Consider the following 14,594-nt stretch of genomic DNA (forward strand, 5'->3'; position numbering starts at 1 on the left):
ATGGAGAGGTTGACGAAAAACGGAAAAACCATTTTTGTGACAATTAAATAATGTCTATTAAGTCTTGACTAATTCACGTAAAGATAGTTCATTGGATGTATTGTGTGTTGCCTATAGATATGAATAGAAGCGTAGTAACAATGAATTGTAGTAATGTAATAACGCGAAAGAGTAATTAAGGAATATTGATTTGAAGCATGTAACCTTTAAGTGGGGCACAATTCTCAATGCACACAATAGAGGTGACCTTAAAAAAAGGAAAGTACGGATCTGTTTAGGGTGTCAGTTGACGTCGATAAAATTTACACGGCGTCTCCGACAGAAGAAAGAGGGGGCTTCAAGGTTGCGATATTCACATTTTGTGCAACGTGGTTAAAATTAACATTAGACACAGTTTATTAAATCGACCTTAATTGTTCTTAATTGCAACGGTAAGTACCTAGAAATTAAGTTGCCGACTTCGAAAGAGCGGACAGCATCGCCGAGTGGCAGAAAACCATGAAAAAATGTCCAAAAAGTTTCCATTAAATTTGCACCAATCGGCTGTGAGCGATGTTTTTGCCTCTACGTGCTCGTCTGTCGCTGTCTCTTTTTACTCGGTAATTTTGACTAGTTTTTATTACTTTAAAATTGAATCGATGCAGCACAAAAGACTTACCTTGGCGTCTATGCATTGCAGTTATCCACAGTAAAAATTTTGCGTACTCTTCCAATAACGATTCTTCATAATGCAGGCCCAGCAAGTTAGTGGAAGCCAACAAAGTCAGGCAAGTTCGGGTACAACGGCGGCTGCCCCTAGTGCAACCGGAGGTGTACTTTTAAAAATGAACGATTTACAACCGATCTCCTCAGTTGGTAAGTATAAGACCTTTTGTATGTCACAGTTTGAACCGTCTTTTAGGTTTACTAGAGCTCGCGCACCGCGAATACCAAGCGGGCGACTACGAGAATGGCGAAAGACACTGTATGCAGTTATGGCGACAGGATCAGACAAACACTGGAGTACTGCTGCTGCTTTCCAGTATACACTTCCAGTGTCGTCGTCTCGACAAGTCTGCACAGTTTAGTACGCTCGCGATTAAACAAAACCCTCTTCTGGCAGAGGCCTACAGGTAATGTTAGTTCATTTCCGCTGATGAAACTGTTATATTTGAAACTCGCTTCGTCCTAATGTTAATAAGTCATTTACGTAACTACCACCTAAACCCGATATCAATGAGATATATCTTTAATTAGTATTTATACCAATTATTATGAATTTTTTTTTGTGTTCTCTATCAAGACTACTCTGTGTTTTATTTTACTATGTAGGTAGAATAAGTTAGGGGACACTTCTCCATTTTGATAGTGTGTTTCTTTAAAGTTGTGGAGATTAGCAAATGCCTCCACAAATGCTGACAATAATAACAGAATGGAATTTACTGTCTGTTGTTTATACAAATTACAATAGGAACAGTCACATGCCCACCTTGAATAAATTACACGCCTCCTGGTGCCTACCTGGCAATTACACACATTATTCACATATAAATAGCAACAATTGTTTGTATATTATACCCTGAGCTACCCCAATGTTACAGCAGAGGTGCTGTAGGAATTTCAAGGCATTTTTGGTATGTCAAAATCTTTTCTGGTTTATGCAGGCACCCAAAGAGAAATCTTTGTCCAGCTTTAATTATGTATTAAGTATGTAGGTATAATACGAGGTATAATAAGCAGTTACATAGTGTTCCATTTTCTACACTTATACTGTATTCTTAGTGCCATCAAAAATGTAACATAGGATGTTATGTGCTCTTTTTGGGTCTAATGGCAAAATTATAATTTACAAATATTCCCTCGCTAAAAACATACGGGGGAAAATTACATATAGGTACAGAAAAATGTTTTATTACAAAAGTTTGTTTATAATGATTGCTGAATAATCTATCGTTTTCAAAATCAGTATATTGGACCAGGTAAAACATTAGCGGGTCTCGCGTCATTCTTTTAGTTGAACACTTTGTATATTTTATTCTAAAAAGATGTTACATTCTCTTTTTAAAACTATAACATTACAGAAATTCAAAAAATTCAATATTCGTTCAAAAAGATGTACAATTTTTCAAAAAATTATTTGAATTTTTTGCAATCTTTCGAACCATTTTTCAATTTTTAAAATTCTTTTTTAATCTTTTTGAATCTTGTATTTTTTTAATATCCCTAGTGTGTTATATTTCATTTATTTATTTATTTATTCGTTGTTGCTTTACCTTATAGTAGGTGGCAACACCATGTCCCTAATACATACAAACAATATACTTATTACTCATTAAAAGTAGTGTAAGCTTATATGTACTTCCGCTCGTTAAATTAATTAATGCGTCATTCAGTAGTGGTGCATTCCCTGATTTACTAAAAATCGCTGCAGTAGTACCTGTACATAAAAAAGGTGACGTAAACAATGTGCAAAATTATCGTCCTATTTCCATCCTACCAGTGTTCTCTAAAGTGTTTGAAAAAGTGCTAAGCAAACGTATTAGCCGTTATTTTGAAGACAATAACTTGTTTCATTGCGATCAATATGGTTTTCGATCTGGGAAAAGCACAAACAACGCAATTCTTGCATTTGTAAACAAGACATTAAATTGTTTCGAAAATGGCGAGTACTTGAGTGCTACATTTATCGACCTATCCAGAGCTTTTGATTGTATTTCACACCCAATCTTAATGGATAAACTTGTTTCCTATAATTTCGACACAGCAAGTATCGCTCTCATCGGATCGTACCTATCCAATAGGCAACAACGTGTCCGAATTAACGGAACATATTCTGAAACGGTTTCATTAGCAAGAGGAGTGCCTCAAGGGAGCATACTGGGTCCACTACTTTTTTTAATATATATAAATGACCTTCCATATGTAATTTCTACCAACACAAAGTGTCTACTCTACGCCGATGATGCTACTTTACTACTTGAGGATGATAACATTGTTAATCTGTTGTCTCAAGCAAATTGTAGCCTGAGTATGGCTAAACAGTGGAGCGAATGGAATGAACTAACCATTAACGAAACAAAAACGGAGAACATGGTGCTTTCACTTAAACACCTTGATTCACCCAACCCTGATTGTGTGAAATTTCTTGGAGTGTACTTGGATCCCAAATTATCGTTCGATTCTCACATCAACTATATTTCCGCCAAACTGAACACAAATATATTTGTGCTACGTAAACTGGCTAACAAAGTATCACAGACAGTATTGTTAACCTCCTACCATGCACTGTGTCATAGCCTACTGTCCTACGCCATACTGTCTTGGGGAAACTGCTCGCAAGCGAAGTATGTCTTCAAGCTACAGCGTCGTGCGATCGGGATCGTCGCCAATGTGAGATATCGGGATGACTGCCGAAATACCTTCAAGACATTAAACATTCTAACATTACCGTGTGTGTATATTTTAGCAGGTTTATGCCATGCTAAGTCGAACGCGCATACTTTTATAACGCAACGTGATGTTCATAGGACAGAAAACTTTTTTACGTGTACCCTTCTGCAGGTTGACTAAATCCCAAAATGGTCCCCATATTACTATTTACAAACTGTTTAACTGTTTACCTGACAAAATCAAGTAAAGTGATTTTACATCATACAAAGACAAACTAAGAAAGTTCTTAATTGCAAATGCTTTTTACTCTGTTCAGGAATTTATTAATTACAGTAAGGATAACCTATCATAATTATTAGTTATACATATACAGATTCGATTTATGACGATTGTAAGTAGATGTACAATGCATGAAAATATATTATTATTATTATTATTATTATTATTATCGGTGTTTCTTGTGAGAACTCAGGTCTAGCCTGGTTAACTAATCGCACGGATTAAAATCAAGTAACGATTAGTGTCTGTGTCTGGTGAAGTTATGTAGGGTTCTAAAGAAAAATAAAAAATAAAATAAATATTCGCACACTCACATTGGAAATCTAGGGATAGTATGTAATTCATACTTACCAACATACATTATTATTATTATTATTATTATTAGCACAAATACTAAAATTACAAAATGTATAACATATTAAAACAAACCGACACATTTAAAAAACACATTAAGATACATTCTAAAATTGTGACGAACATGCAATAAATATTTTAAAAGGTTTGAAATGTTTAAGTATTCATTTAGGTGATAGTACGCTTTTCTACTAGAAATTGTTTTAATGCAAATCTAAATTTTTTAAATACATTTTTGAATATAGTATTTATCTCATATTTTTTTAGATTAAAATATACAGGGGGTTCTACTTTGCAAGACTTTTTTCAAATTAAACTTATAACAAAATAAAACTAAATTTTTTTCCTTTCTTTAAAATCCACATCATCCACTTAGCGTTTCACTTCTAATTAATTATTATAAAAAATTATTCTACATTTAAATAAATAATTAATTACCTCTTTAAAATTTCTCACCTCCTCCCTCGGTACCGTGTACAAATGTTCTATGTCCTCTCCTTCCTCTTCGCATATTCTATATTTGCTTTCTTCTTTTGTTTCTATCATTTCTCTTTCTTTCTCTCTCTCTCTCCATTAGCGCATCTGAATCTTGCTATTGTTTTAATATTTTTTCTTCCTTCCTAGAAATATTTTGGTAACCACTCCCTTGTTAGATCTTTGTAAGTACTACTTCCTCTCTATCTTGACCCTCTGTATTTGTGCATCCAGATCCCGTTTTGTCAGCTCATTTCCCCTCTTATCTCCTACTCCTCTCCTCTTGTCGACCTCACCATGTCTGTGTCCATTTGTTTCGTAATATTTTGCTCTTTGTTCAACCCACAATTCTTTTATTGTTTCACCAATTCGGTTTCTCTATCGCTTCTTTAATACTCTTATTCATCCTACCTATTCCACTCCTACTTCTTCTTTTTGTTCCTGTATTCTTCTTCTATACAGTTTCACAGTGTCTTGTCCATAACTGTATACCTCTTCGCCTTTGCGTGTTTTTATTTCTTGATCTTCTCTTTTAATTCAAGTCCATCGGTTTACGATCTGATTCTTTCCTTGTTCCTCCCTTACATTCATCTATTTCTTTCAGTATTTTTGTGTAATTTATTACCGACCTCTCTCTCCCTCCCATAGGTACATGTGAATTGCTGACACTTATCTCCCTCCATATTTCCGTTTAAAATTCTCCAACCCCTTTTTTGATAAATCCGGTAACACTTCTCCCTCTTTGTTGGATTCTTTATCTCTTGTGTACTTCTTCTCATCTCTACTCATTTTCCGTTAAGTCCTTGTTCTGGGATAAAAGTCTCCCCCCAATCTTAACTCCTCCCTTTCATCTACTTACCATATTTTCTATTTTATTTTTGAAGTCTTGTTGAAAATGCTAGTAGTTTTTTTGGAATGGATATAGAGATCCTTCATTCCTTTTCTGTTGTATACCGTTATCACTATCATTTTCTTTCTCTACACTTCCACCCGTCTGACCTGTACTCTTTTCTCTACCATGAATTATTTCCCAGATGCTGTTTTTGAAGATAAAAACTGCGTAAGAGCAATTGGTCTCCGATTTTGCATACACATACCTTTAGTGGTGCAAAGTAAATGGGCGAAGGTGGGGGGCACGTTCTACCCTTCATGGTTTTTAATTAAAGGGAGAGGCGTGAACAAGTTCCAGCCATCATGGTATTTTAATTAAAGGTCTCAACAAAAGGAACCGTTCTCAACCAACTACCGCCCTTCTTTCTGACCCCTTATCCAAAGGGGGGGGGGGGGGGAACTGGTTTTATCCTTCATGGTACTCAATGAAAGGAATTAATGTTCTACCAACCATAGTCCTCTTCCTCAACCCCTTATCGTCATCTGATATAATTCCTTATATCTCAAGAACAGATTGTTGTAGGGTACTAGTCAAGTGCAAGTGGAACATCAGGACGAGACATATCTATTGCTGATGTCAAAACTTTTAGTTCAAATTTCTGAAGAACAGACCTTCGGAGGAGGGTTCTCTCAAAAGGCAGAAAGATCGTCTAGGCAAGACAAATCTATTGATAATGTAAAAATGTTGGGGGAAGGTACCTACAAAGGGAAAATGCAATATTTCTGAGGGTTTTTTTTTTCCTAAAAAAATGCGCTAAAAACCATGAAATAAGTATAAACTGTGCACAACTGTTGTGCCTGATTTTTTAAACATTACTAGGGGTAAAAGTAGGGTTTGACAAAAATTTGCGGTGTGAGGGAGGGGGATGCCTTCTTTCGACACAAATGTTTAATTTACACTATTTAAATATCAGGGAAATTCCAATTGAGATGTCTTATCCAGACTTTCTAATCGCCATGAATAATAGTAATAGTTTAATGTCCAACAGATTTACATTCAATTACCGAACGCAAAAATAACTATTAATTGTGCAGTGTGGTAAATTACAGATGGAAAAAAATAATTTATGTTGGAAAACAAAACAATATGATAATCAGGATGAGACATATCGTTTTTTATGAGTATCTTCCTCCAATGCCTTGTAGTGGAAACCCCACCAATAGATGTCTTGTCCCGACGTTACTTTTTGCCAGTGTAAGTACTTTGGTTGGACACTCTGTTCTCGAGGCACGACGAATTAGAATCGCGATAAGGGATTGGGGAGATTGGGAGAAATTAATTCCTTTTGTTTAGATCGTTTTTGTTACAATATCGTGAAGGATATGATAAAATCAGTTTTACGCCACTTTTGGTAAGTGATTGTGGAGGAGGGTAGCGGTTGCTACAAGCCAATTTCTTTCATGAGAACGTTTTTTGGAAAATTTACAAAATGATCCCCAAACACGTTAAATTTTTTTGCGGAACAGGGTTGCAGCCCACATACTTAAAATATGAACCATTTGATTCTTATTTGACACTGACACGTTAGCAGTCGGAAAACACTGTCAGCAGTGTAACACTCTTGTCCGATAACTGTACTTTTGGTGGATGCTGTAATGCTTCCAACCAACTTTGGTCACAACCACTTCTTGTGGCCGGTCGTCCGTGGCTTAACTCCGATAATTTTCGAGATAGTCCCTTATCCGTTTTGCATTTGGAAGTTTATACATCTGGGAGCCAATTTTGGCTACATGAAGCCACTATTTGATAGCACAATAGTAACCATCCCTCTATTCTGTTACAGCAATCTTGGGAACGTATACAAAGAACGAGGTCAATTACAGGAAGCCTTGGATAATTACAGACACGCAGTTCGACTGAAACCCGACTTTATCGATGGATACATTAACTTGGCCGCGGCGTTAGTCGCCGCCGGTGACATGGAGCAAGCGGTGCAGGCTTACATCACGGCTCTACAATATAACCCTGTAAGTGTTAACGATTTACCACGAACGTCTTTACTCACTTTGACTTGCAGGAGCTGTATTGTGTCCGTAGTGACTTAGGTAACTTACTTAAAGCCCTAGGCAGATTGGATGAAGCTAAGGTACGTCTTTTCCAATTACTCTCGCTTTTTCTATCACCTTCTTCCTTTCGCGCCACCATTCTAAGTTGCGCTAACTGTGAGTTTCTTTCTCTTTGTATTAATTATTACTTTGTGGCGAAGCGAATTTTATTAAGAACTACAAGTAGTAAGTAATGATTAGTCCATTGAGAGCTCACTAATTAGGGTGCATTATTAGATTGAAATGAAAAAGTAACATTAATCTGTTTGCAAATTGGCCGACATTTCTTTGAGCGCTCTGCGTAAATTGTGTTGCGTCTCGATGCACTTAAAGCAATTTTTACTGTATTTTTAATTTCGAATGATTGTTTTGTTACTTTTTACCGTTTGAAAATTGCTTTGTGTATGCCCTCATGAAGTTTTGCGTCATAGGAACCGCCAAAGGAGAGTTTATGCGTAATAGAAAGGCGAGTAACAATATTTTTAGTTGTGAGAATCTGCGATTTTCATATTTGTATATAATTGGAAGCTGATATTGTTAGTCGTTTTATAGAGATCTGGTGTGCGTAGCAGCAATGTGCAATAGTAGTTTTTCTCTTTTAATTTTCATTTCGTTTGGTTTTGTTTGGTGGTGTTGGCCAATTTTTAACTTTTTCGTTTCAACTGAGATGTCACAATCGGCACACGAGTTATCTTATCAAAATGTTATTTTGTTATCAAAGGAGATTTGGGTCAACTGTAAATAATGCAGTATCACACATAATACAGACTTTATATGGTTTTAATATTGTGAGCTACAAAATGGTGTGTTTCTAAATTAATTAAACTTGGCAACCGTGCTTAAATGTATGCTGTGGTGTGCAGTGGGCACCCCAGATTTACTCATTCTTGCAGACACGCCCTGCTAAAAAAATGATTCATATTTGAATATTCATTGTTCTCTAACAATAAACTGAAAAAAATTAGGTCTTTTTGAAAGAGTGAACCTTTTCTACATACAATTCACAATTACGTTTACTGTGAATGGCCGATAATCATAGGTAAGTTTTCCAGCAGTTCCCAAAAAGGATTAATTCAAGCGGATTTTTGTAAAATTGTGCGTAGTTGTGGTAGACGCTTTGTAATTGATCACCCAAAGCTTTTCTGATTTCAAATTTGGCGTCCAATCTTTCTTTGTCTTTAGAGCAATGTGCAAGAAGCGCGCGCACAAGATCAGTTTTTGTACCCCACATTGCCACATCTCCAACCAACGTAATCTATTCGGAGTACCTCAGGGTGGAGTTTTGGGACCAACTTTATTTATCATATACACAAATAACTTTGACATAAGCCTCATTTTATACGTTGACGACACTAGTCTTGTATCAAAAAAGAGTCAAACATTGGTTCCACGGCAATCACTTGACGTTGAACGAAACAAAAACTCTGGAACTAATTTTTCCACAAACCAAGTTACTGAAAGTGATCCTGTGAAATTACTAGGTGGACTCTGGACTTGAACATTCACTCAGCATATATACTCCCTGAATAACAAGTTATCAAAATGCGCATTGCTATCAGACAAATGTGCAATAACTGGAGTATTTACAAATGGTATATTTTTCACTTTTCCATAGTACAATGATGTATGGTATTTTGATGTGGGGCGGTGTTAAGTCACGCCCTACAAGTATTTTGTATGCAGAAGAGTGATACGACTGATGGTGGGTGCAACATAAAATTGCTATGTGGCAAACGGTCACTAGACCACTCACCACTCGGGCATAAACAAAACCTTTAAAAGAAATATTTGCATAAAATCAAAAGACCGTAAATTCTAATTAAATTACTAATTTAACGCAATTGCATTTTTGAAAACGTCTTTACTATGAGAATAAGGGCGCACCACAGAACTTTATAGTAATGGCTGGCATTTGTATTTTATTATATGAAATTAAATGGGAAAAAAGTTTCATTCATTGTGTCATATGATTTAACAGTTCCAACCAAGGTTAATAGAGAGAATAGGTTTCGTAACTTTCAGCCAATAAACGTTCACTATTAAAATACGCGAATGACGTCACCCGGAATCCCACTTTGTCCACATCATAAAAATTAATTATTAACGCAACAACAACAGAACAAGTTCAAAAAATGCAAAATGGATCGAAATGGTACTTTACACGGATGTTCTGAACAGTCCTTGCATTGCATTGTAAGAAACATGCTAGCGAAATATTATAAACACTTTATTAAAATATATGAATAGTTTATTTATTTATTTATTGTCCCTCTCTTATTATGGGCCCTCAACAGGCTTTTGCCCAGTTACAGAGTGATCCGCATAAAGCTATTTAGGAGGTGTCACTGCAGCAGGTCTTAAGTTGATGTATAAGTATACTAATCCGGTATTTAACTTACGAATTAGGAAAACTGCAGGAAAACCTAATTCGTCCTGCAATATTGTTTGCTCACGCCTCACTCAATTAGCACCAATGCCTAGAACCTTTCAGTACAACTTCTAGTTTTTTTCTTAATAACCGTAGAATTAGTTTAAAGTTTTTCTCATTTTTTTTAAATGTTGTCTCAGGATCTGATCTAGGAAATTTAATTTTTTTGCGCTTTTCTTCTTCCAGTTTTAAATTTAGATATTTAATTCTAACAAAAATTCTTAGTCTGCAAAATGCTTTTAGCAAGTCATTCGGTACATCTCTGACTTTGGTTGCAATAAAAGCGGAAGTTGTTACAATAATTTGTTTACATCGTTTAAATTCGTCCTAATGATATTCTTGAAAATATTTATCCATCAGAGTTACTTGCTGTATCCATTGTTGAGAGGGTTGAATTAGGCCACCAAATGACAAACTTTGAATCCAGGATGGAATGTTGTAATTATGTAAAGTAACGGCTTCTTCAGTTTGGAATGTATATCTACCAAGGTGTGGATATTTCTTAACATTTTTTTAGCCAAATAACCAGCAATATAGACCAGTCCGTCATTTTCGGACATTTCTCTGCCTGATGTACTTGGAATAATTGATCTATCAGAGAAATCTCGACTTTCTTGTACTTGAGTCAGTGCTACGTCCGTATTCATTTTGATAAATTCAGTTTCTACTACTTCGGGAATCCTTTCAATTATGCGAGCTCGTTTTAACACGCTGGATAGTAAATATTCGTCCTGTTTGATTTCAGGAGAAATTGCCACATTCGCATTAGTTTGCACCATGCCGGGATTTTTGCCCAAAAGGATCATTCTAATCCTGTAAAGCGCGTTTAGGGGTGAAGGGTGATCATGAACACCTCCCCGGGTTCTAATCTGAAAAAAAATTATTAGAAAATTGTAAGCAGATGTTGTAAAGATTTCTGCCTATAAAAATAAAGCTATCTTCTATAAGTCTGAAACACAAATTCACTATACCTGAGAAAAGAAATTCTCCAAACAGTCCTGATTGAGACGATGTGTTAATATATATTTAACATTGAAGCGATCTGCAAACAATTGCTGCAATGATCTAGTTGAAATAATTATCTCTTTCTGAAATACTTGAAGGGTTTTTTTTCCTTTGCATAACATCCCACTAATCGTAGATATCATAGACTCGAGAGTTTCGTTCTGCAACTCAAGATCTAAACCATATGGTTTCTTTGATGGAATATTAGTAGAAGGAGAATAACTATTCATGATATCAAACCAATTGTTTACCAAATGAATAAAATCACCTAGATTTCTAGATTTCTTTGAAGGTTTTTGTTATTATCATCTGTGAAATATCGTTTTAAAGCAGTAGCAGTGGTGTTTGAAAATAATTGCGCTGCTAATTTCACATTTTGTCGTTGAGCTTTTTCACAGTGGGTATGCAGAGAATTTAATTTATAGCAGGAATTGATTTCGGTTCTAGTAATTTCGATTAATTTCTTTACAGGTCCAGGGTTAATGTCAGATCCATCACTCAAAACAAATCCGTTATCCAAGAACCAATTTCTTAGTAACTTTAATAAATGCGACACGTCAGCAAAAAAATAGATGTTCTCTTTTGTAATGGGATGATGTATGAAAGTATGATCTACGTTAATATTTAATTGTTTCCAAATTCCTTGGTTGCCACCCCCGCAGTCTGAAGTGCAAGCAACTACACTATAACCGATTTCATGTAATCGCGTGATGGTATTCTCTAATAGTGCTTTTGTAACCCTCTGATCGAATCCAATATATATGGGTTGTTTCCAGTTTTCGAACAATCCTCTGGCCATTATGACCTGCATATACGAGTGCTTACCTAAAATCTCGTCTTCCTTTTGGTCGTATTCGTATAGTGAAGAAATTTTTATTTCATCGAATGATAAAACAGTAGTACGGTTAATATTGGATTTTGTTTGCCCTGCAGTGCCCATAATAGATAGTACATCTTCTAAAATTCCACTCCTTAAGTTAGGACTCGCAGCCCAGCGTTGTAATGTAGATAAACCGGGAAGTGGATAATGTAGCTTTTCCCTTAAATAAATGTAGCACCGTTTACTAAAATATCGTAGAGTAAAAGCCTTAGACACTTCTTCTGGAGCCCATCTTGCTTTCTTCTTTTTCTTTAAAATAATATCTACTTGATTTGATGTTAAACAATTTTTGAAAGCAAACTTGGCTTGTACTTCGAAGTCAGTAGATTCGCCTTTTAACTGCTTTTCAAGATGACGGAGGGTTTTCTGTAATGATTCGTTATCGGTTTGGAGTATTTTAATTTCATTTTTCAATGCTTGATGCTTTTTGCAAATGGTCGAACTGTATTTTTAACACATTATAATCGTTTTCCTTGCTTGGCGAAGATGTATCAGATATATTGATGCAAGAAGTTTCAATTTCTTCTGTTTCTGCAGACAACGAAATTACACATGCTGACTTATTTGAAGTGCGCACCAGTTCTTCTACTAACATTTTTCTTTCTATAGCTGTTCTCTGGGACTCTATTTCTTCAGCTTCAGCGTCGTGTAAAGATTTTATATACAAAGATGGAATAGCTGTTAATAAAAGAAAACAATATAAGCATTATCCATCTTAAAAACACCTACGTAGGTATTCTATACGAGCCATTTTTTTTTAAATTTTTTTGCGACAATTCCCAGTAGCCTAGCTTGCATTTCATCTGCATAATCTTCGGCCCGGAAATGCAGACTGCATACCCTATTGCACAAGGGGTTCAGTTTCTCCTTTCGATTGCACTTTATAGTCCATTCTTTTTGCAATGCAGGATCTTTTGGAAATTTGAAAAACTGAATTTTTAAGCCATTTGCTTTTGATTTGTTACTTGTTAGAGCTGCTATTGCATATAGCAACGCTACAAATATTTCCACCCGGCATCAAATAACTTTAATTAATACTGAAGTATATCTAACAGTAATTCAATCGAATTATAATACGCATATACGTAATTCAGGGATATCTGACAATTACTTACACATTTCAAATAATTGTCAAAGTGAACGAAAACTCAAACACCAATCAAATGGGACTTCAGGATTCTCGATGACGCGTTTCCTTAGTTACGAGGCAACCTATTCTCTCTATTAACCTTGAGTTCCAACACATTTTTCTGTCAGATGTCAAAAATAATTTGAATAATAGTGAAAGTTGTTGGCACAATTTAATGCTGAAAATACTTTGTCTTATTGATTCAATGCAAATTCGTTATATAAACCATTTTGCTGCTCATTTCGGAATTCCTGAAGGAAGTAAACTTAATTTTTTTCGTTTTTTCCCATATAAATAAGTGATTATGTTACAAACCGAGTTGTGGCATTTCCGCGACTAAATCCGTAAGGGTAAACATTACATTCAAATGTCGTTGCAGATAGTTCATGTTTAGTTTCAGTTAAAATTTGCGAGAACTTTGAAAAAAAATTTACACTTATGGTTTTTCAGGAACATAGTCATCCCCATCGCCCTACCTTTTTGCTCTTGTTTTTAAGTTGATTTTAAATGAACCATTATTAATCCGGGCAGAAGTTGTAAAGTTCATTAGTGATCTACTCTGATTGGTAATGGCTCGTTATGTGGCAGATTTGTGAAATGAAACCTTTGACTAATGTATTATTATTGGTGTATAATAATACAGGTATATCGTCGCAGATGCTCAACCCCGAATGGAACAGTGTTGGTATACTTTGGGCGTGAAGTCAGGTAATGTGCGCAAGCGCCGCAAGCCGCGATGTCTTTGTTTTTAGGTAACGGAGTGGGGCCTCTCTTTTGCGTCATGCGAATGCGTTAAGTTTCTTATTGTTGAAAAAAGGGCACTTTTTTGCGTAACTAACTTTGTTGCACCTCTTGAGCAAGCGTCGTACATTGGCTAAGCTTATGACATCTTTGCACCGCGCGCGCGCTTTCTGCGATGGTGCAGATTTGTCGGCGAATTTTGCGCTAGGCGATCTTTTGAGCGGCCAGAGAGGTCCCTCAATTTGTATGGATTGTATTTTGAGACAAACCTGTCGATGATAACCAGCACTAATTACGTATTCTACCTAGGCGTGCTACTTGAAGGCCATTGAAACGCGGCCAGATTTTGCAGTTGCCTGGAGTAATTTGGGATGCGTCTTTAACGCTCAGGGGGAGATATGGTTGGCCATACATCATTTCGAAAAAGCTGTCGCTTTGGATCCGAATTTTCTAGACGCCTACATTAACCTCGGAAACGTTCTGAAGGAGGCTAGGATTTTTGACAGGTAGGTTTCTTCAATTTACAAATCGATTAGTATTGTTCATTTCTGTTACACACAAATGCACGGCAGTTTATTCAACTAGCGCCTGAGAAGTGTGATTGTAATGGGGTTGAATTGAATTCATTTCAAACCAATTCGTAACATTTAAATTAATCGCGTCGTTTTAGCCACACTGCACGGAAATGTATATTTACGCTTGACCAGCAAAACCAATTATAAGGGTAGGGTAAAACTAACCCTAAATATACACGGACACTCCCTCTTGGCATGAATGCTGGCAACTTAATGTATACATGTAATTGAAAAAGTTCTATAATTGAATATCGTGTGTGGTGATAAATTTAATTTTTGTGCAATGCAAAGAGTGCGCTGTTATTGTAAATTTGGTAACATTTTATTATTTTTGTAACATAATCGCGCACGGAAACGAAATTATTGTGGAATGTTCTGTATATGAGTCACGCTCGTATTTGTTTACCTTTTACGCGTCAAACT

At 35.9% G+C, this 14,594-nt stretch overlaps 1 protein-coding gene across 5 annotated transcripts; it reads left to right on the forward strand.

The window, feature by feature from the left end:
• The first annotated feature begins 277 nt into the window (after window positions 1–277).
• LOC116173165 (UDP-N-acetylglucosamine--peptide N-acetylglucosaminyltransferase 110 kDa subunit-like) lies at window positions 278–14,124 on the forward strand. 5 transcript variants are annotated; one of them, XM_031490480.1, is made up of 7 exons: window positions 468–599; window positions 735–855; window positions 902–1,112; window positions 7,152–7,335; window positions 7,386–7,454; window positions 13,499–13,563; window positions 13,906–13,983. In XM_031490480.1, exons 1-7 carry the CDS (start codon window positions 507–509, stop codon window positions 13,916–13,918), a joined length of 756 nt encoding a protein of 251 aa, XP_031346340.1. In that variant the 5' UTR covers window positions 468–506; the 3' UTR covers window positions 13,919–13,983. The 5 variants fall into 5 exon arrangements, with proteins under 5 accessions (XP_031346338.1, XP_031346341.1, XP_031346339.1 ...); XM_031490478.1 differs by lacking the exons at window positions 468–599; window positions 13,499–13,563 and adding an exon at window positions 278–431 and having other exon boundaries at window positions 680–855; window positions 13,906–14,123; XM_031490481.1 differs by lacking the exons at window positions 468–599; window positions 13,499–13,563 and adding an exon at window positions 305–431 and having other exon boundaries at window positions 13,906–14,123.
• Window positions 14,125–14,594: the final 470 nt, after the last annotated feature.

This window comes from Photinus pyralis, unplaced genomic scaffold (assembly GCF_008802855.1).
Source record: "Photinus pyralis isolate 1611_PpyrPB1 unplaced genomic scaffold, Ppyr1.3 Ppyr1.4_LG6, whole genome shotgun sequence".
Taxonomy (NCBI): domain Eukaryota; kingdom Metazoa; phylum Arthropoda; class Insecta; order Coleoptera; family Lampyridae; genus Photinus; species Photinus pyralis.